At 42.0% G+C, this 20,800-nt stretch overlaps 1 protein-coding gene across 1 annotated transcript in view; it reads right to left on the bottom strand.

Annotated features, from left to right (window-relative positions):
- The window catches only part of dnajc7 (DnaJ (Hsp40) homolog, subfamily C, member 7), a 35,705-nt gene extending 18,538 nt beyond the window's left edge, over window positions 1-17,167 (bottom strand). The window contains exons 1-4 of the mRNA XM_067968872.1: window positions 17,040-17,167; window positions 5,302-5,390; window positions 3,097-3,221; window positions 1,196-1,309 (exon numbers count right to left, since the gene is read on the bottom strand). Coding sequence (XP_067824973.1) covers window positions 1,196-1,309; window positions 3,097-3,221; window positions 5,302-5,390; window positions 17,040-17,110 — 399 coding nt within the window. The 5' untranslated portion in view covers window positions 17,111-17,167. The remainder of the gene's footprint in view (window positions 1-1,195; window positions 1,310-3,096; window positions 3,222-5,301; window positions 5,391-17,039) is intronic.
- Between the last annotated feature and the right edge of the window lie 3,633 nt (window positions 17,168-20,800).

Raw genomic sequence — 20,800 nt, forward strand, 5'->3', positions numbered from 1 at the left:
ATTAAAGTATATATTTAGTATATAATAAAGTATATTCAAATACATCTCTCCTTCCTTCATCATTCTGTCTTGTCTATGAAACCCACAACCTGCTCCTTTTACTCCCGCCGAGCTCCTGACCACTTGGATTTTCCTCGGCCCTTTGTTTGCTGACATCAATCTCTCTCTCTCCACTCCGGAATTATTCCTATCTCCTTCAAAACAACAATCACCTCTCCCCACTTTAAAACCCATTAATCTCTCCAATTATCACTCTACCTCAAATCTTCCCTTCCTCACCAAAGTCCAGAATAAACCGTTGCTTTTTAACTACACGTGCACCTCTTGTTTTGAGTCACGCAATCTGGCTTCTGCACCAGCCCCAACAGAGATTGCTCTTTTCAATTACTAACTACATCTGTGACTGTAGCTCACTGTTGTTTCTTGTCCTTTTTGACCTCTCTGCTGCCTTTATTTTTTTTTGGCATGAAGCCATTTTAATGCAGATCAGTATTTTACAGCGATTTTATTGCAGTATACTGGCACCTGGAACGAACCTAAGTTGGAGCCTTTAATACAGTTGATCATGCTATCTTCCTCCAAAGCCTCCCCTTAGCATTACATCATGTTGCCATGTTTTTTTTGGTTTTATTTATACATGCCCTAACAACAAGTGGTTTCGCCTCCTAACCCCACACAGTCACCTCTGACTTCATCCTCTATCCCCCTTCTTTTCATAGTCTATATGCCACTGCTTTGTGACATTATATGGAAGCATGGGTGCTGGTCCCATATGTGTGCTGATGATATCCAGCCATACCTTTCTGCTCCCTCTTTGATTCAAAGGTTGTTATTTGACTCTCCCTCTGCCTATATAGCTTTAAGTGCCCTGTTCCAATCTCCCAACACCAGGGACCTCATCTTGGAGCCAGCTCGACCGCGAAGTTGGCTTACCGTTCCCTCCCCACCCAAGAAGGATGGTCAATAGACAACTGACAAGTAATTAAATGAAAACACGATTCCATTAGCTAGTCACAGAAATCAATATAAGTAGTTGTCAATTTAAACAGACGTTTAAAAAACTGCAAAAATATAATCATGTTTAGATATACAGCACTGAGGACAATCTGCATCAACATTAGAATCCAGTATCACTGTGTTATGGTGGCTTGGTAAATCATATACTGGAGACATTGGTAACAGGCTTGCTCCTTACCTCAGTAAGTGCTGGAGGGTTACCGGTTTCCAGTTCCAGAACTTTTTGAAAACACCGGCCGGCTGCCATGGCATTCCCTAAAGAAAGATGGCATTTTCCCTCTCGCAGGTGACCCTAAAATTACAACATAATTATATTATTTAGCAGTATTGTTATTTTTAATCCAGAACGTGAAAGTGAACTGGTGCAGCAACAGGTCAAAGATATTTTTTCCTTCAACTATTCATACAGTTTTTGCTTACAAAAGCAGTGAAATTACAAAAGGAGCAGGGCTGACCATCACTGTCTGGATTACCACAGAAAGCCATGGAGAGGAAATGGCATAAGCTAGCAAGAAAAAAAAGCAGCCACAGATATATCTGTCTAATGTTGTCATTAGAACTTCAGTAAATTGAGTGTATGAAATTTTCATGCAATATGCACTCGGAACTACAGTGAAACCGGTACAAAGGGTCACCTCTTACAAAGGACACCAGGAAAAAAAGGACACTCAATGACAGTCCCAAATAATTTACTGAGCATATTGTGACCATTTTGAAAATAGGGACACCTGCAAATAAAGACGACCTGATGCAAGTCCCTCAGGTGCCCCTAATTTACAGGTTTTACTGTATGTAGAACACCCATCAGTACAATTAAAGATTTTATCCTTTTACACTTGGGTTGTGTTAGGGCAGCATTGAAATTAATTTAAAACTAGGGTGATGTACTGGTGATGGCACAAGTGGGAACCTTTTGAGGTGATCATTTAAAAGTATCTCACAAAATTTATACTACAGTACTGTTTCCATTGGTACTGGCTCCGTAATATAATCCAGTTGCCTTGCTGCTGAATCTGCTGTGTTTATGCTATGGGGTGGACATGACGACACAAATGTGTGTGTGTATAGTTGTTCTGACGTTGCAAAAGTAACTTTAAAGCAGCTTTGGATGCGTATTTTGTGAAAAAGGGGTGTTTGATACTTTCTCAGTCTGGCTTGGCCTTTTCCAAAATTTGGGGGAAGGCCTGTAAAGGCCAAAAATACCAAAGTGCATTGCTGGCTTGTATGGATGAGCAAAGAGGCTAGCTCACCTGTGGCTAGATCCAAGATGGTTGATGCTACCTATGCACTGCTGGAGACAGCAATTATATTTGCACCACTGGCATACAGAAGTCAAAGAATCTTGGCAAATTTTGTTTCAGGGAGACTTGGTGACTCCAATGGCACTGTCGTTACTTTGTTTATTTTACAGAATTGGCAACAAGAGGTGCATTACTGGAGGCAACCCTGTAAAGTAAATGGGGAATCATGGTGTTGTTTCCTATGGCTTATTGGCATGGCTAAGCTAAACAAGCCTAGTGACAACACTGCAAGTTTTCAGTTAATTAACCAGTGTTGCAGAAGACATCTTAGCTAATTCACAGTTCAAAACAAACATATGTGCACGTTTATTAAAACTAGGGTTAATCCCAATATTTAAGGTCTATCTTGCATGGGTTATATCAGAGATACAACTAAGCACCATGTACAATAGAACTTTAACAGGCATGACCACTAATCTCTTTAAAATGGGCATCATGTTTTAAAGAAGTAAGCCAATACATTCCAAGAGGAAAATAAAGCAGGTCACAGTGGATTGATGTGAGGAGAATGTGAGTACATTTCTCTGCCATATATACAAAAGATAAAAATGAACAAAATTTCAACATAGATTTCTAGGTCATTCTACAGGTAAACAAATTTAAGGCAATGTACTTCCTTATATACCACGCTAAACATTACATATAATAGTGACGAGGATAATGGAGAATGTGAGGAAAATCTTGAGAGACTTGGTGTCATGTATTATACAATCAAAAAAAAACACAGGGATTCACTGGTGCCCATTACTACAATTCAGTCTGATCATCCATGACATACCCTCATGAAAGTGTCATTCAGCCTCACAGCCTGCTGTGCGTCTTCAAGAGCCTCCCGGAACTTACCCAACATCATAAGAGTGGCTGCTCGGTTGCCACAGTAACTGGCATTTTTAGGACAGATATCTGGGAAAACAAAAGAGCACTTACTAGCAGCTGTCAGGCAGGTAGAAGAAATGTCAAAATAGACACCTCAACTATTGCTTTGTATAAAGACCAACACAAATTTAAAATCATTATATCTCATAAATCTTTAAAAGGAGAAAGTAACTCTACAGGTAAGCTCATCCAATGACAGGTAGTTACCCAAAGAGCTCCTCTAGGGGCTTAAAAAAAAATCTTCATTTATAGGGTACTATCTTCTAATTGGGGTCATCTGAACGGTCCATAGAGTGGGAATTAACTGTGCACTGCTTTAGTTTTCAACTCTAATGGAAATGTTAGCCAATGTTTTTTTTAAAAAGGCAAAACTCTTTCTCAAGACCAGTAATTTTTTTTTTATTCGTTCACGGGATGTGGGCGTCACTGGCAAGGCCGGCATTTATTGCCCATCCCTAATTGCCCCAATTATCACTGTTCTGTGGAGCAAATGGTCTGACGGTGATTCCCTTGGCTTATGTTACTTCACACCAGTAATACCACAGCTTGGCTTATATTAAATGAACAAACAGCTCAGAGTTATTATTCTCTCTAGTTGTGGCTTTCACTTCACATTCTTACCTCTTGCCCTGAAGTTGCTCTATCCTGAAAAGCAGATGGGTGTCACAAACCTGAAGAGGGGGTGGGTGGGGGGAAATCTGGTGAGAAAGTTGGATTCTGAACACTGTTTTGTTGTATAACGTTAGGGAGCAACTTATAAACCAGCCTTTTCACACATTTTTACTGAAAAGGCAGCCATTAAAATACTGTTTTTTATGTTAGAAAAATTACAGTGAACCAACAGGGGCTAGTTTACAGCAAAATCCTATTCAGTTCAGTACCTCCTGGGCTGTAATAATAAAAAATAAAAACTGGATTTAACAGTCCTTCGGGGTTAAAAAGACTTCAGTACTGAAAGGAACCACAGACCAAAATTATCTGTTAATAGTGCATCAAGTTTAATAAAAAATACTTTTAAAGATACTTGTATCATATTTTGCCCTTCCCTCCAGTTTTCTCTTCTCCCCCAAAAAGATTGGCGTTTGAATCCACAGGTGCCAGCAGCTCTCTGGTACCTCATGTTTGTGGCCATTCTTCATGTGTGAGTCCCTTGACAATGACCATGGAAGGCTATTAAATCAGGGATGGCATCACAGCCATGTCTGATCCTATCTTCCTCTAGCTTTCTCATACATGCACTTTCCATGACTATTGCTGATTTTTAAAATAAAAAATCTGTAGCCCAGGGGAGCTGAAGCCAATTGTAGCATCCTAATTGTTAAAGCTACGTTTTAATATTAAAAGTGGAGCACAGCACTATTGCATTTTCTATTTGTGTGGGCTGAACAAACTGCAGTGGCATGTTTCTGTTCAACTGCTGTCTGACACGTTAGGGTAACAGGCTCATTTTTTGCAAGGCTCATCCTGTTCATCTTTTGTCGAATCAGGATCAATAGGCTGAATAAACATAGCCACTGTTTTGTGTTTTTATTTTAAATTTTTGGGATGAACTTTTCTGCTCGAGTATTGAATACTTGCATTGTTGCACACCCAGCGTCAGCATCAAGTAGTTTCAGGACAGGACAGTGGCCAGAGGTAGAGCGAGCTCCTTGTACTCTATCCCAACAATCTTCGCAATGTGAATTTTCCCACATCAGCCTCTCCGAGTGACATTACTAACCATTACAAATTGTGGACAATTTTATACTGTGGCCTGCATCCACCAAAACCAGGCTGAAACTACCAAAATTAATTTTATGTGGAACATTTACAGAAGCAAAGAGACTATGAGACTTTAATTGGATCAGTCGACTGACTGGATTTGAATTTACGCCCAGATGTGTACAAACCTATGGCAGTGTCCAACCTCTCCACTCTCCTTTATAAATCATTTTTTTTAAAAAAATCCTCCAGAGGGATGACAGTAAATAATTTTAATTGAACACATGCATTTAAGACTACAGAACAGAACTGGTGCATCTTTTTCAAAGTATCAATTCAAACTTTGTGATTTCACAATTGCTTCCACTGCAATGGCATCTGATGCTGGCTTAAACTAAATTCTTACCTATGGCTTTTGTGTAATAATTATATGCTTCATTGTAGTCCTTCTTTGCGTAAAATGCATTGCCTTGCTCTTTGAATAATTCAGCCTCTCTGTAGAATTGAAAGACAGTTTTAATTTTATGTATTCAATAGAGTATTTCAATTCTTTCCTCCAAATGTAATTGTTTCCTTTATTCCCCCTCAGTTGCTCTAAAGAATTTTAAAGATAGATTTCCAGGTTTGAGTGATAGGACAAAAAAGTTCAGTATTTCAATGCCTGACATGCCTAGGAGATTCCAGCTTGTACATTTGGATTGTGCAAGTAACCTCTTTCATCCTTGTACAGTATAAAGAAGTACAGGTACAATAATGTTGTTTTTAATGGTACTGGACTAGCAACTCAGGTTGTTAAACTTGAGGGCTAGCATCAGAAAGATGACCAGGAATTGCTAGATTGTTGCAAAAATCCAACTGGTTCATTAATGCCCTTCAGGTCTGCCACTTCTACATGTAACTCCAACCCCATACAATATGGCTGACTCCTAACGTCCTCTGAAGTTGCCACTGCAGAAGCAGAAGGCCCATCACCACCTACTCATTACAAGTTCTCAGAGCGACCAGGATGGGCAATAAATGCAGCCTTGCCGGTGTTGCCCACATCCCATTAAAACGGTGGCAGAATTCTGAACGCAGCTGCTGGGAATCACACAAAGTTGACCGTGGGGACTCGTCTGCCAATTTCCTGACTTCGGGCTGAGGAAGGGCCTCACTTTCCCATGCCACCTTCCCATACAACCATATGCAAAACTGTGAACATGTGGCGTGGGGAGAGTTCCATTCAAATATCCAATGCACCACAGTCCATAGTTCACGTAGTACTCCATCAGAAATGGTTTATGTCAGCAAGGCACAATGATCTCACACACAATGCTGGAAAGGAAACTATATGGCCTTATTCTTCAGTCTTGTTTAAAGTCTGAAATTTTGTAGTGACTCAACACTATCAGCAACAACAGGCCTTGCACCACTGTTCGCCTAAAAATAAAACAAATTCCCCAGGCTGACATTACATTAGCAAACTTAGACTAGGGTGCTCTAATTAATAGAATTACACTGAAAACCAGGTGGGACAAAAATTGTCTCCTTAAGGATGTCCTACATCTAAAGTGACTGAAAATTAGAAATCCTCAGATTCATGTAAATTCCACATTATGATTCAATATCTGCTCTTCATACAGATGCTAAACATGGCATTGAGTAATCCACTGGAGATCAAGTAGAGGCTAATTCTGACATAAAAACAGAAAATGCTGAAAATACAAAACAGATCTACCCAATCAATTCCTTTCAAAATTCTAAAAACCTCAATCATATCACCCCTTAACCCTCTATATTCCAGGGAATACAAGCCTAGTTTATATAATCTCTCCTCATAATATAACCCTTGGAGCCCTGGTAACATTCTGGTGAATCTGCACTCCTTCCAAGGCCAATATATCCTTTCTAAGGTGCGATGCCCAGAACTGTACACAGTACTCCAGATATGGTCTACCCAGGGTTTTGCATAGCAGTAACAAAACTTCCTCCCCTTTATTTTCTAGCCCTATAAGAACATAAGAAATAGGAGGAGTAGGCCATATGTCCCCTCGAGCCTGCTCCGCCATTCAATCAGATCATGGCTAATCTTTGACCTCAACTCTATTTTCCTGCCCGATCCCCATATCCCTTGATTCCCCTAGTGTCCAAAAATCTATCCATCTCAGCCTTGAATATATTCAATGATTCAGCATCCACAGCCCACTGGGGTAGAGAATTCCAAAGATTTGCGTGAACAAATTCCTCCTCATTTCAGTCTTGAATGGCCGACCCCTTATCCTGCGACTATGCCCCCTAGTTCTATACCCTCTCGTAATAAAGGCTAACATTCCACTAGACTTTTTGATTATTCTTTGTACCTGATTTCCACATTTTAGTGATCTGTGTACATGGACCCCTAAATCTCTTTGGACCTCCACTCTTCCTAGCTTTTCACCATTTAAAAAAAACTCGTATCTATCAGTTTTTGGTCCAAAATGGATAACCTCACACTTACCTGCATTTGCCCACTCAATTAATCTATCAATGGTTCTTTGTAATTTTATGCTCCCATCTACACTATTAATATGCCACCAATCTTTGTGTCATTGGCAAACTTGAATAGTGAATAGTTGAGGCCCCAGCACAGATCCTTGTGGGACACCACTAGTCACTTCCTTCCATTCCAAGTCCAACAAAAACTGAGTCGGGCGTCTACTGCAGAAAATCCAGCTTTTTAGGAGCCAAAGTAATTGAGTTTATAGACAGTGGACATTGTGTGGTATTAATATTTCATAAATCTATCTACTGTATTTACTTTGAATCACTCAGATCAAATAATCCTTTAAATTTATAGGGGCTTTTTAAAGTTTGTAATTTGACTTTCTGAACAAGTTAGTATTTAATTAAAATTTCCATTGAACATGGTCCCAAAATCTACCTCTTAGAAAGTTTAGAGCTTAAATATTAGACCGATGCTCTTAAATTCTGTACTGTTGTCCTTTTCTGCAGATTAAGACCGCACATCTAAAGTATGCCGATATTTACAATTTACAGAAGATGATATGACTGAAGTCTGATTATTTTTTATTCTACCCAAGTAAATTGCATAATAGGTAGTTTATTTCTGGAGGAGACACACCTGGCTACTCTGCCATCATCACTTTTACAGGAAAATAAACATTAACCAAGAGGAAAGTTGAGATGGAAAGAAAAATGAAGGTTGAAAATCTGGAATCGAAACAGAAAATGCTGGAAATGCACAGCAGTACGTCAGCAACTGAAAGTGAAAGGATAGGTTCATGTTTCAAGTGAGACACTATCAGCAAGGACTGTGAAGCATTAACATACCTTTGTTTTAGATGCTGACTCACATTTCCAGCATATTCTCGATCAAGAGGAAAGTAACTGGAAAGGATTTGAATAAAATGCAAATTATGTAGGACATTTTCCTAGGGGTACGTTAGCGAAATACTTATGAAAATCAGTGGGAACTGCACAGAGAAATGTCGGTAAAAAGCTTTTTGAAAGCAAACCTTGATTACCAGCTTGCAAGGAAACCACTGTGTTCTGGTGAAGTATGTTAAACAAATACCACAGTAAATGAATGTCCTTGACCAGTGTACGAAAGACTGAAGTGCCTTGTCTATACATAGAAACAGTAACAGTAGAGCACAGCACTGCTGAAGCCATCAAGAGTCACAGAAAGTTCCAGACTCCCAAAAGGATTGGTAAGCCAGGCGAACAGCTCCTGATAAAAATTACTCCTTCTTGTAGCCCCAATATTCGTTTTTATAATGGCATTGATTATGAGTCCAAAAACACATTACACTGGTTCACAATTTTAGTTACAGTTGTTAAAAAGGGTAAACCCAACAAACAATTGATTTTTAAGTCCATTTGTTTTCTAATGCTGCAGGCAGTTATGGCTTAAAAAACGATAGGGATGGAGAACACTCAAAGAAATAACTATTATTGGTACATGGTTTAGCTGCTAAAATCCAGAGGCAAAGTTCCAATCATGTTAGCTTTGATCGGCATGTGTAGCTTTTAGCGTCACATTTGATTATAACTCAGTGGCAATAAAAAGTTGTGTGGTTTTCCGTAGAATTCATCAGTAGCTACATTTTTTAAAAATTGTTTTACAAATTAAAAAGATAAATCTAACTTCGAGTGAATTTTGCACTCATTAAAAGGGGCATCAGTGGAGGGGAACAGATCACCTCTCTCTCGTGTCAACAGCAAGGATCCAGAACAGATACAGCTTTAGTTGGATGCAAATTAAAGGCATTTTTACTTTATGAGTATGTTATCAACCGCTGATGAAGGAGTCTCCTGTAGACAACAGCTATAGATAAAGATGCTAATCTCCCAGGATTTAGCAGCAGCATCGATATTCAAGGATTTTACCTTCTGCCATCAGCTCAAATGACCCCTGATTGTGCTGCTACAATGCACTGAGCCAATCAGTGCACTGGTGTGTTTGAGAGATGACCTAACATTGCATTATGACCAGGGCACACTTGAAGCATTGGGCTGGTTCATCTTTTGCCCCCAGGTCCACAATTTGGAATCGAGAAGAACTGTTCTCTTACAGACCTGCTGGAGGCTAAATCGAGAAAGTGAAGATCCAGACCTCTGTGAATCGAGGCCATCTTAGCATTATTTCCCCACAGCCACCTAAGCTTTCCATCACATCTCCCATAAATGCATGTTGTTGTTGCTAATCAGTAGCTTCCTACCTCAGTTTCCACTCCAACCTCCATCTGTGAAGTGCTATGGGAATTTTCTTTACATTAAAGGCCCTATACAAATTCAAGTGGAGGTTGTTAAATCTCCCACTACTCAGCCCCAACAATGTTTCAATCCTACCTCTTAACAGCACCTTCTACTACACACTCTCAATGAGACTACCAATTTAATATTAACTACAGCTAAATTTTCAGGCAGTTTTGTGCCATGGACCCTTATGCACTATGGGTTGAGAATGACTGGAGTGTCAGCACTCCCGCCTGAGTCAGAATGTTCAAACCCCACTACAGGACTTGAACAAATAATCTAGCCTGGCATTTCAGTGCAGTACTGAGAGATTGTGTAAAAGATCCCATCACTTTTTGACTCACCTGACGAAGGAGATAATCTCCGAAAGCTTGTGATTTTAAAATAAAATTGTTGGACTATAACCTGGTGTTGTAAGATTCTGTACATTTTTGAAGAAGAGTAAGGGAGCTTCTCTCGGTGTCCTGGTTTAACCCTCAATCAACACGACCAAATCAGACTGTGTTGTCATTTAACTCATTGTTGTTTATGGGACCTTGCTGTGTGCAAATTGGCTGCTGCATTTCCCTACGTTATAACTGTGACACTTCAAAAGTAATTTTTTGCTGTAAAGTACTTTGGAATGTCCTGAGGTGGTGAAAGATGACATGTAATGCAAGTTCGTTCTTTCTATCTGAGACACTTACAGGACATCAGTTTCCTGTGGATTTAATCCAAAGTCCTGGAGAGGCAAGACATATAAATATAAACAGAAACTGGCATTTTAATAAATGACCCATTATATCTACAAATATATTAAATTTGCTGTGCACTCCTTATTTGGGCAGCACAATTCTGTGACACACCTCGAACACGAGATGGAGCTTCATTAAGTTCTAGAAACTGGAGATCCCCATAGATACAGCATCACTAATGGGCTCTGAGGGAAATTCACTTTGTCCTGATTTTCCATGGGCAAAGTCATGGGAGATCCACTGGACAGGTAATGAACTTTGCATTTGTACTGTTTGTCAAGTTCCAGGTCCTAATTTCACTTGCCAGTTTTCTCATAAATCACCACTCATATTGGACCCTATCCTCTGTAAAGTGTGGGCAACAGTTATTGGCTAGGTGAACATAGCACAGTGACATTATAATATTATAATGTCACTGTTTACAACGAGAACGTCTTCCGTGTTTTTAAAAATAGAGCAACCTCAGTGGCTGTTTCCCTCACCCCCTGCAGTGCTGTATATTGTAGAAGCTGCCCACTACAATCAGCAGTGGGTGGATTCTTGCTGTTGCATAAAACCCACATTTAGTGCTTAACTAGAAAAATTTAATTTGTGTGATCAGCTCATGGCCAACAAACCCCACAAACATCAATTGCCATTGAATCTGCATTCGGTTAGACGTCAGCAAGCAAAACTAAAGCGTAAATAAGAAGTGAAATTAATGATAATTCTACAAAGACAGTGTTTTCCAAAAAATAATGTGGCAAATGTTAATTTAGGTCTGCAAATTTTCAAAATCAGAGCGTTTCTTAATGTTTAAAAATAAAGCATGAGCATCAGTTACTGTTGCTCAAACCAGAGGGTGATTACATCCAATAGCTCTTCTATCATTTACCATATGAAGCATCGACAGCATTTTACAGAAAGCCCGTAACCACATAGCAAACACATTACAGCTATTGATAAAACTACTCTACATAACAAACTATTCATTTTATCACTTTATTATACTGATATTGCCATCTTCTTATGCAAGTTATAGTAATGGAAGCCACAGATCAATTACACGAGAGTAATCTAATTGAGGAAAGCATCATAAGATACTGAGATCAAAGCTCAAAATGTTTATAACTCATTTGAACCTGTTGACTTGATCACTGCCCAGCATCCTTTTTACCTACAAAATGTCTTGGCCTTTAAATTTAAAATAAAATGTTTGTAGACTATATCACATTCTAAGCACTGCTGTGCCCTTTGAAAAAAATTGGTTTAAGTGATCACCCAAAACCTTAATATTCTTAACCTACACACAATAGATCGATCTCTTTTATACACTTAATTTTTCATTGTCAAACAGTTACTGTGGAACAACCCAAGGTGGGCAAAGGAAAAATGCCGATGTAGGAGGAGGTTACAGAAAAACAGGAGCAACAGCCAATTCTCGCTATCTCCCAGCTCACAAAGCATCCCTGGTGTGAACATGGGAGTTTCATAAACAGGCAGCTGTGCAAACTCAAATTCAGCCATCTAACTGATGTGACTGACATGGTCTACACCATGTGAGCAGCTATAGCAAATCCTAATTCAGCCCAACACTATAGGGTTAACTTCGAAATGGCACCAATGCATTGTACCAGAACCATGCTGAACCTGACAGTCAGTGATCATCGATGGGATTCAAAACAAAGGAAGCCTTTTTGTTGGCGTTTTACTGAGCAGCAATATAGGTGCGCTCGAGTTCTTTGGAGAGTCTTAAAAATTAGCAAATTGCTTGATTTGATAAGTGCAGATCTGAAGGACCTCGCAGAGGTGAGATTAGTCGAACAGCAAAAGTTTACAGATAGTTTCACTCAAAAGCACCAAGCTTAGTTAGCATATTGGTATCCATACGTTATAGGGAAAAACAAAATTACATTTATCCTAATATCCTTTAATATTGTATAATATGCATCTTGTGATACTCTTAATTCATTATTTTTAATTACTCCCACCACTAGTGGTAGCATCCCAAGCATGCCCTCAAAGCCATCTATCAGGACTTCACCCTACAGTTCGTTGGCTGAGAATGCTCCCAACAGAGAAAATTTCATACACTGACCTTATGTTTTACTGAAAATTTCATATTAACATTTGCTCTGATATAGCCACAAGACACATTTCTCTACTGAGAAATAAAAACTGGAAGTTCCATGATTCAATCCACAGCCTGCACGAGTTAGCTGATCTCAGCCAGAGGAGCGTGCAGGATGCTACAATTAGTCGCCGTCCTCCTGGGCTGCGTCAGGGGAAAACCAGCCACGGTAACAATACTGAATGTTATCAAGTGACCCTTGGTAGAAGTGTGCCTATGTGGACGTTGGGTGAGGAAGGGATCCGGCTCGGCTACAATGCTCTTATGGATTAAGAGTCTGTTAACATGCACTATCCAGCTCTTCAAATGAAGAATGGTCTGTTAGACATTAAACCGAGGCCCCGATCTGCCCTCTCGGGTGGACATAAAAGATCACATGGCACTATTTTGAAGAGCAGGGGAGCTCTTCCCGATGTCATGGCCAAAATTTATCCCTCAACCAACATCACTGAAACTGATTATCTCGTCATTTATCTTATTGCTGTTTGTGGGACCTTGCCGTGTGAAAATTAGCTGCTGCGTTTCCCTACATACAACAATGACTACACTTCAAAAGTACTTCATTGACTGTAAAAGCTTTGGGACATGGAAGGTGCTATATAAATGCAAGTTCTTTCTCTACAGGTGGGCTGCCAGCTCCTGTGGAATCATCACCATAAAAGGAAGAAAATAACACTGTTTTCATGAGGGTAAAAATTGTCCTTCAGTAACACCCCAGCAACAGTCACCGAAAAAGGACAATTTCTAGCCTCAAAAAAACATCATTTTCTTCCTTTATTCAGAATTCCCCCCAACCCCCTCCCCCAAATCTGCACACTAATTACAACATGGAAATATGGGGAAAGTTCAGGCACTGAACCATGTACCGCTCGCCGTTCATCGGTGTTACAGCATGCCAAACGCAAAATTGCATACAGACTTTTAAAAAAATTCAGTTTTGGTCAAATTTGTATTGCTATCAGAACTGAGATGATACTACCCCCCCACCCCCCAAACAAAGAAACCACTCATGCTTGGGCAGAATTCCATGGCAACTAGCTGCACTCACTTGGTCAGCCATCCATCCAAATGAGAGTTTGGACAGTGAGTACCAAAAGACTATTGGGCTATTCAGAGCATCACAATTGAGTTTGAACTTGTCCTCACCCGATAGCCACACACGCACGCTTACCAGTAAGGCACATTGAACAGTAATCACGAGTGGAAACTCTGGCTGTTTCTTCCCCTCTCTAGTCTAATTATAGCATCCTGGCAAATAAAACAAACCAGGGATCAAACCTGGGTACTGCCTGGACTGAATGACCCAGCTCTACACTAGGCAGTGTGCTTACCAACCAAGGCATCAGGGAAGCTCAAGAATAGATACCTCTGGCATGAAGCCCATGTGTAGCCTTTTATCACCAGAGCAAGATACATTACATTTTAAGAAAAACAAATTATTGCCACCCCACAGCATGATGATTACCAATTAAACATTTTTATGTCACATCTTAAGCAACTTCAGATCACCTATCTAGAAGAATTACTATTATATTAATTAAGAGTGGATCAAAGAGGCATTCATTTGACACCTTAAAATCGTGATCTCAAAAATGTATTGACAGAATTCAGACAAAGCTCCTTCATCTACAGAACTTAATGTTTAGATATGAAGTTCTGAGCAACTACCTTTTATCTCCTCAGGCTTTTAGAGGAACGGTGTGATTTAATTTATTTCTCTCCGTTCAAACGCTTCTCCACAGGATGCAGTAGACGTCCATTTCGATAGCACAATTGAGTGACATAGAAAGGGTTTCCAAGACAACCGTAAAGTTGGGCGTGAGAAGGAATTACATAATGAACTGAGGCCTGAGTCTACAGGTAAGATCCTGCATATACCTGTCTCCAGCTGTAGGTATGGTCCCGTTTACACTTTTCTCTACCTTTACGCAAGGCCCTTTTCACACCTGTCCCCCTATCTGTAGGTATGGCCCTGATCACACTTTTCTCCACCTGTACATAAGGCCCTTTTCACACCTGTCCCTGCCTGTAGGTATGGCCCGGCACACAGAGCAGTTTTGTAGTAAATTGGGGAAAAACTAATTTCACTGGTTGGTGAATCGGAAACTAGAGGGCATAAATTTAAGATCATTACCAAAAGAACAAAGGTTAGTAGGGTTTATTTTAAACACAGAGCATGTAATACCCTATAGGAAGCATTGGTGTAGAGAATCCATAATAGCTTTTAAAAGCGAAGAGGATAAATATTTGCAAACAAAACCTTTAAAAGGTCCTGGGAAAGGATAGGAGAATGGGAATAATTGGATAGCTCTTTCATAGAGGGTGTGATGGGCCAAATGGCCTCTTTCCATGCTGCAGAGCAAAAGTTTTCATCAAAGACTGACCAACTTTAACCCAAATTACTTGTTGATAATAATGACCTTTACCAGATGAGGGGGGAAAAATGAACTTCACAGAATCAGTGCTATCCCAAAGACTCCTGAAATATCCCAGAGAGAATAGATATAGCAGAATAGATCAAACTGCTAACTGTACACTGGATTTAGTACAACTGTCACTTGTGAAATAGCAAATAGAATAATCACGAAATTTTCCAACAGTCGTAGGCCATTCGACCCATAATTTCTCTGGCTAGCTCTCTGAAAGAGCTGTTCACTTTGTTCTATTCTCCTGCCCCATCCTGATATAAATACTCTTGAATATTTCACAACACTATTACTTGTGAATTTGAAAGTATTTCAAAATTATCACTTGTGAAAAGGTATGTCACAATGTGTACAGTTCCAAAGAAAATGGATCAGGAGTATAAATGTACTCCATATCTTTTAATATCATGCATTATAATTAACATTTATGGTTTAGTAAATGCTTACATTCAGGACAGGTTGTTTCTTTTTGAAGAGCAGAGTAAAAGAAACAAGAGACTTAAAGAATCATCAATAGTCAGTGGTTAAAAAGAACACAGGAACAGGAATAGGCCGTTCAGCCCCTCGAACCTGTTCCGCCATTCAGTTAGATCATAGCTGATCTGTATCTTAACTCCATCAACCCGCCTTGGTTTAGTAATCCTTAATACCCTTGCCTATCAAAAATTTATCAATCTCAGTTTTGAAATTTTCAATTGACCCAGCCTCAACAGCTTTTGGGGGGGGGGGGGGAAATAATTCCAGATTTCCACTGCCCTTTGTGTGAAGAAGTGCTTCCTGACATCACCCCTGATTGCTCTAATTTTAAGATTATGCTCCCTTGTTCTGGACTCTCCCACCAGAGGAAATAGGGATAATCTACCCGATCAAATCCTTTCTTAAACACCTCAATTAGATCACCCCTTAATCTTCTAAATTCAAGAGGACTGGATTTACAATTACAATAGCAATTTTAGGTAGAATATTCTGGTGCTACATTCAGACTACAATTAAGAGTTCACTTCAAACACATACGATATTTAAGTCGCGGAACCGAGGAATTTATAAATCTCCAAGTACATATCACTCCAGTCATATTTGAAGAGACGGGGGAACGTTTATATAACCAGAAAGAATTCATCAATACAAGGAGTAATCTCTGGCTACTGCACAACCTGGAACATTTTGGCCCACACCACATGCACTTGATTGAGCAAATCAATCTTTGATAAACACAGAACCATTTGGGGATTAAAGCAGGGCGCTTGGGGTGGAGTGAGTGCAATGCTGAGCTCAGGGAAAAATGCAGATTACACATTAATATACAAGTTGTAAGCAGAAGGTTCTGGTCTTCCAGGGAAATACCCGTTTCCTTCTTGATGCGAATCCCACGTGGGCACTGACAGCATCAGAGAACCGGATTCCTTCTGATCACAAAAAAAAAAGCCTAATCTAAAATCCGGCGCTTAATAGATTACAAATTATAAATTCTGACGGATTTACCAAAGAAAGAGACTACCAAAGAAATAGTAACACATAAATTACAATTAAATGCTGATGGATTTAGCAACAGGACCCCAACATGGGAATAACATAAACAAAGGACAGTTGCAGCATCAAGGTTTAAAAATAATCAATTGTTTTCAGTAATTCACACAAAAAAAATTACTTTCAAAAATATATTTTGCGTGTTTTTTTTTAAAGAAATAAATAACTCTAAGGGTTTGAACCCGATTTAGTTCAGATCCCGGCCCGGGTTTAATTTAACCCTGTCCCGTTTCTGGGGGTTTGGGGCCCGAGTTGTGGCTCCGGCCGCGGCCTTTCCTCCAGCAGCTGCCGTTTTCTCTTCGACGAGAACCCGCGGCTCGTTGGCTCCTCGGGCGGGGAAGGGAGGGTCTAACCGCCCGCCTGCTCCGGGCCCACATCCCATCTCCGGGACTTGAAACCACTGTCAGGCCGGGGCTTGAACCCCCGCACCGCTTCTACTCGAGGCCGAGGCCGAGGCCGAGGCTCGATGCCGGCCGCCTCGCTTCCCCCTGCCGGTTTTATTTGTTGCTCGCTTGCTGAGGCCCAGCCGGGCCCCCCTCCCCGGGGGTTTACGGAGACCCCTCTTCCCCTTCCTCCCCCCCCGGGCGCCCCTCTCTCTCTCTCCCGGTACCTCTCTGTATCCGCCTCCCCCGCTGCACTGGGCTCCGGAGCCATCGCCACATCGCAGTCACCGGCCGCCATTTCCCAACACCTGTAGCCCGGGCACCGGCTTCCGGAACAAGGAGCCTGCCACTCGGAGGCGGGGCAAGAGAATCCCTGCGGCAGCAGCACCGAGCGGCTCCGGGGGCTGCTGGTAAAGGCACTACTCGGCACCAGGACAGCTGGCAGTAGCACTGCCTGGCACTGCCAACACAGGCTGCACTAGCACTGGCACCGGCATGATTGGTATGGGTGCTGCCTGGCACCGGCACCACCAGCATGGGCATTGCCTGGCACCACCAGCATGGGCATTGCCTGGCACCACCGGCATGGGCATTGCCTGGCATCACCGGCATGGGCATTGCCTGGCATCACCAGCATGGGCATTGCCTGGCACCACCAGCATGGGCATTGCCTGGCACCACCAGCATGGGCATTGCCTGGCATCACTAGCATGGGCATTGCTAGATACCATAGCACTGCTGGCATTAACACTGCCTGGCACTGGCACCACCAGCATGGGCATTGCTAGGTGTCACAGAACTGCTGGCAATAACACTGCCTGGCACTGACACCACCAGCATGGGCATTGCCTGGTACCACAGCACTGCTGGCAATAACACTGCCTGGCACTGGCACCACCAGCATGGGCATTGCCTGGTACCACAGCACTGCTGGTAATTACATTGCCTGGCACCACCACTACCAGCATTGGCATTGCTACGTACCACAGCAGTGCTGGCATTAACACTGCCTGGTACTGGCAACATAGGCACTATTAGCACTGGCACTGGTATGATTGGTATGGGTACTGCCTGGCACTGGCATCACCGGCATGGGCATTGCTAGGTGCCACAGCACTGCTGGCATTAACACTGCCTGGCACTGGCATCACCGGCATGGGCATTGCTAGATACCACAGCACTGCTGATAACTACACTGCCTGGCACTGGCACCACCGGCATGGGCATTGCTAGATACCACAGCACTGCTGATAATTACACTGCCTGGCACTGGCACCACTGGCATGGGCATTGCTAGGTGCCACAGCACTGCTGGCAATAACACTGCCTGGCACTGGTACCACTGGCATGGGCATTGCTAGATACTACAGCACTGTTTGTAATTACACTGCCTGGCACCACCACTACCAGCATGGGCATTGCTAAGTACCACAGCACTGCTGGCAATAACACTGCCTGGCACCACTACCAGTATGAGCATTGCTAGGTACCACAGCACTGCTGGTAATTACATTGCCTGGCACTGGTACCACCAGCATGGGTATTGCCTGGTACCACAGCACTGCTGGTAATTACACTATCTGGTACCAGCACAGCTGGCAATAACACTCCCTGGCACTGGCACTACCAGCATGGGCACTTTAGCACTGGCACCAGCATGATTGGTATGGGTACTGCCTGGCACCACCACTACCAGCATAGGCAATGTCTGACACCACAACACTGCTGGCAATAACACTGCCTGGCACCAAGACAGCTGGCAGTAACATTGCCTGCCACTGGCACTGCCAGCATAGGCACTATCGGCACAGCATGATTGGTATGGATACTGCCTGGTACCACCACTACCACCAGCACTGCTAGCATAGGCACTACTGGCATAGGCACTGCTTGGCAATATCAATGCCTGGCATCATTGACTGCTTAACATTAGCACTAGCTTGCCAGTTGCACTGGCACAGGCTGATTGAGTTACTTGCACTGTCAACAAAATGTCAAATTGCTAACGGGACACTTTAAAAAAAAGATATGGCCTATTTTGATGTATGGTCATTTTATTTTCTGTTTTTCCATTTTCCCCCCCTCTTCTGAAGGTGCTGACTCCTTGCTGGGGTATGTTTCCTTGCCCAAGTGACCATTCTTCACGCATGAGCTTGTCAGTCGCTGTCAGCAGTCTATTTGATTGTGAGGGCATCACAGCTGAACTCAATCCCATTTGAAGCCCACGTGTACCCTACCTAAATCAACCCACTGGATGACAATCAAGAGCAGGAACCCTGGCGGATTTACTCCTCCATTGCTCAGGGTGCTGTGGCCACAGACCAGGAACGAACCAGCGACCTTTCTGGTCTGTATGGCTAAGTCTCACATCCAAATCAAGAAGGCAAGAATTCCACTCACAACTGTCTAGACAAAAGATTGCTATCATGTGTTATGATCATTGGGCTAATCTATTGCCCAAACTGCAGGTAGAATAACCTAAATTTATGCAGAGATTGGAGTTCCCTCCCCCCCCACACAATGTAATTTAACTCATTCAATCTCAGAGGTGTAGTAACATGCCATTTCCATTTCCTGCATTTAACCTCTTTTTGCTCAGTTCATGCCAATTTAGAGTAAATTGTATAAAATTTTTATATTGTGTAAGGACTTTTATGCACAAAGATTGAGACAATGCAAACCTGTACCAGTTGTAAGAATGACAACCTTATCCTACTCTGAATGTTTATCTTTTTAAAGCTGACTGTGGGATCTCACAGCCTTTCCCTGGTCCCAAGCAGTTTGTTCCCCATTCTAACAATACCTTTATTCCTGGTCAAGCTTTCTTCTATGTGTTACTTCATGAGTGGCCTGAGATCCACTGGCTTATTTTCCATTTTCTGTAAATACATTTTTTTCCTTGCCAACCTTTTCCCCATGCCCCCACCCCGAAGGCATTAACTCCTCACTGAGGTACAGTTTCATGGGCATCAGGCCCTTGAGAAGGTGGTGGTCGGCCTTTTTCTTGAACTGCTGCAGTCCATATGAAGTCATTCCCACAGTGCTGTTAGGTAGGGAGTTCCAGGATTTTGACCCAGCGACAATGAAGGAACGACGATATATGTCCAAGTCAGGATGGTGTGTGACTTTGGAGGTGAACCTGGAGGCGATGATGTTCCCATGCACCTGCTGCCTTTGTCCTTCAAGGTGGTGGAGGTCGTATGTTTGGGAGGTGCTATCGAAGAAGCCTTGGCGAGTTGCTGCAGCGGATCCTATAGGTAGTACACACTGCAGCCACGGTGCGCCAGTAAGGGAGCTGCTGAATTGAAGTTGGATGTGTCCTCAATTGGAAAATAAATTACTTGGCCGTCCTTGTACACCTATGAACATCTATTGAAGCTTTTGTACAGCTTAAATGGCCTCAAAGGATGTGATGTGGAGATGCCGGTGATGGACTGGGGTGGACAAATGTAAGCAATCTTACAACACCAGGCTATAGTCCAACAGTTTTATTTGAAAATCACAAGCTTTCGGAGGCTTTCTCCTTCGTCAGGTGAGTGTGGGATTCCATGAAGGGTACCGCATTTAAAGTCAGAGAACAATGCCTGGTGATTACAGATAATCTTTCCAACTGCCCGTTGTCAAGGCAATCAAAGGAGTTGAATAGTGTTCAGACAGAGAGACATTACATACAGGACTACTGAATATACAAACGGTCAGAACCCAAAGACAGAGAGAGAGAGAGAGAAACATCCGAAAGGAAGAGAAAGAGAGAGAATGACCAGTTGTATTTCTGGAGAAAGATGTATGGGGTGAGATGGGGTAATGGATGAGATCAAACAAAAAAGGGTTTGTTGGACCTAATGGATATTTCCAGTTCTTAAAGTGTTCATTTCCCCCCCCCCCCCCGATTACCTTAAAAAAAAATCAATTATCTATTGACATTAAAAAGTGTGAGGGCCGACATTTCCTCCGGGCCTGTGGGGGGCGCTGCGTGGAGCTGAGCCTG

Source organism: Heptranchias perlo, chromosome 30 (assembly GCF_035084215.1).
Source record: "Heptranchias perlo isolate sHepPer1 chromosome 30, sHepPer1.hap1, whole genome shotgun sequence".
NCBI classification, from domain to species: domain Eukaryota; kingdom Metazoa; phylum Chordata; class Chondrichthyes; order Hexanchiformes; family Hexanchidae; genus Heptranchias; species Heptranchias perlo.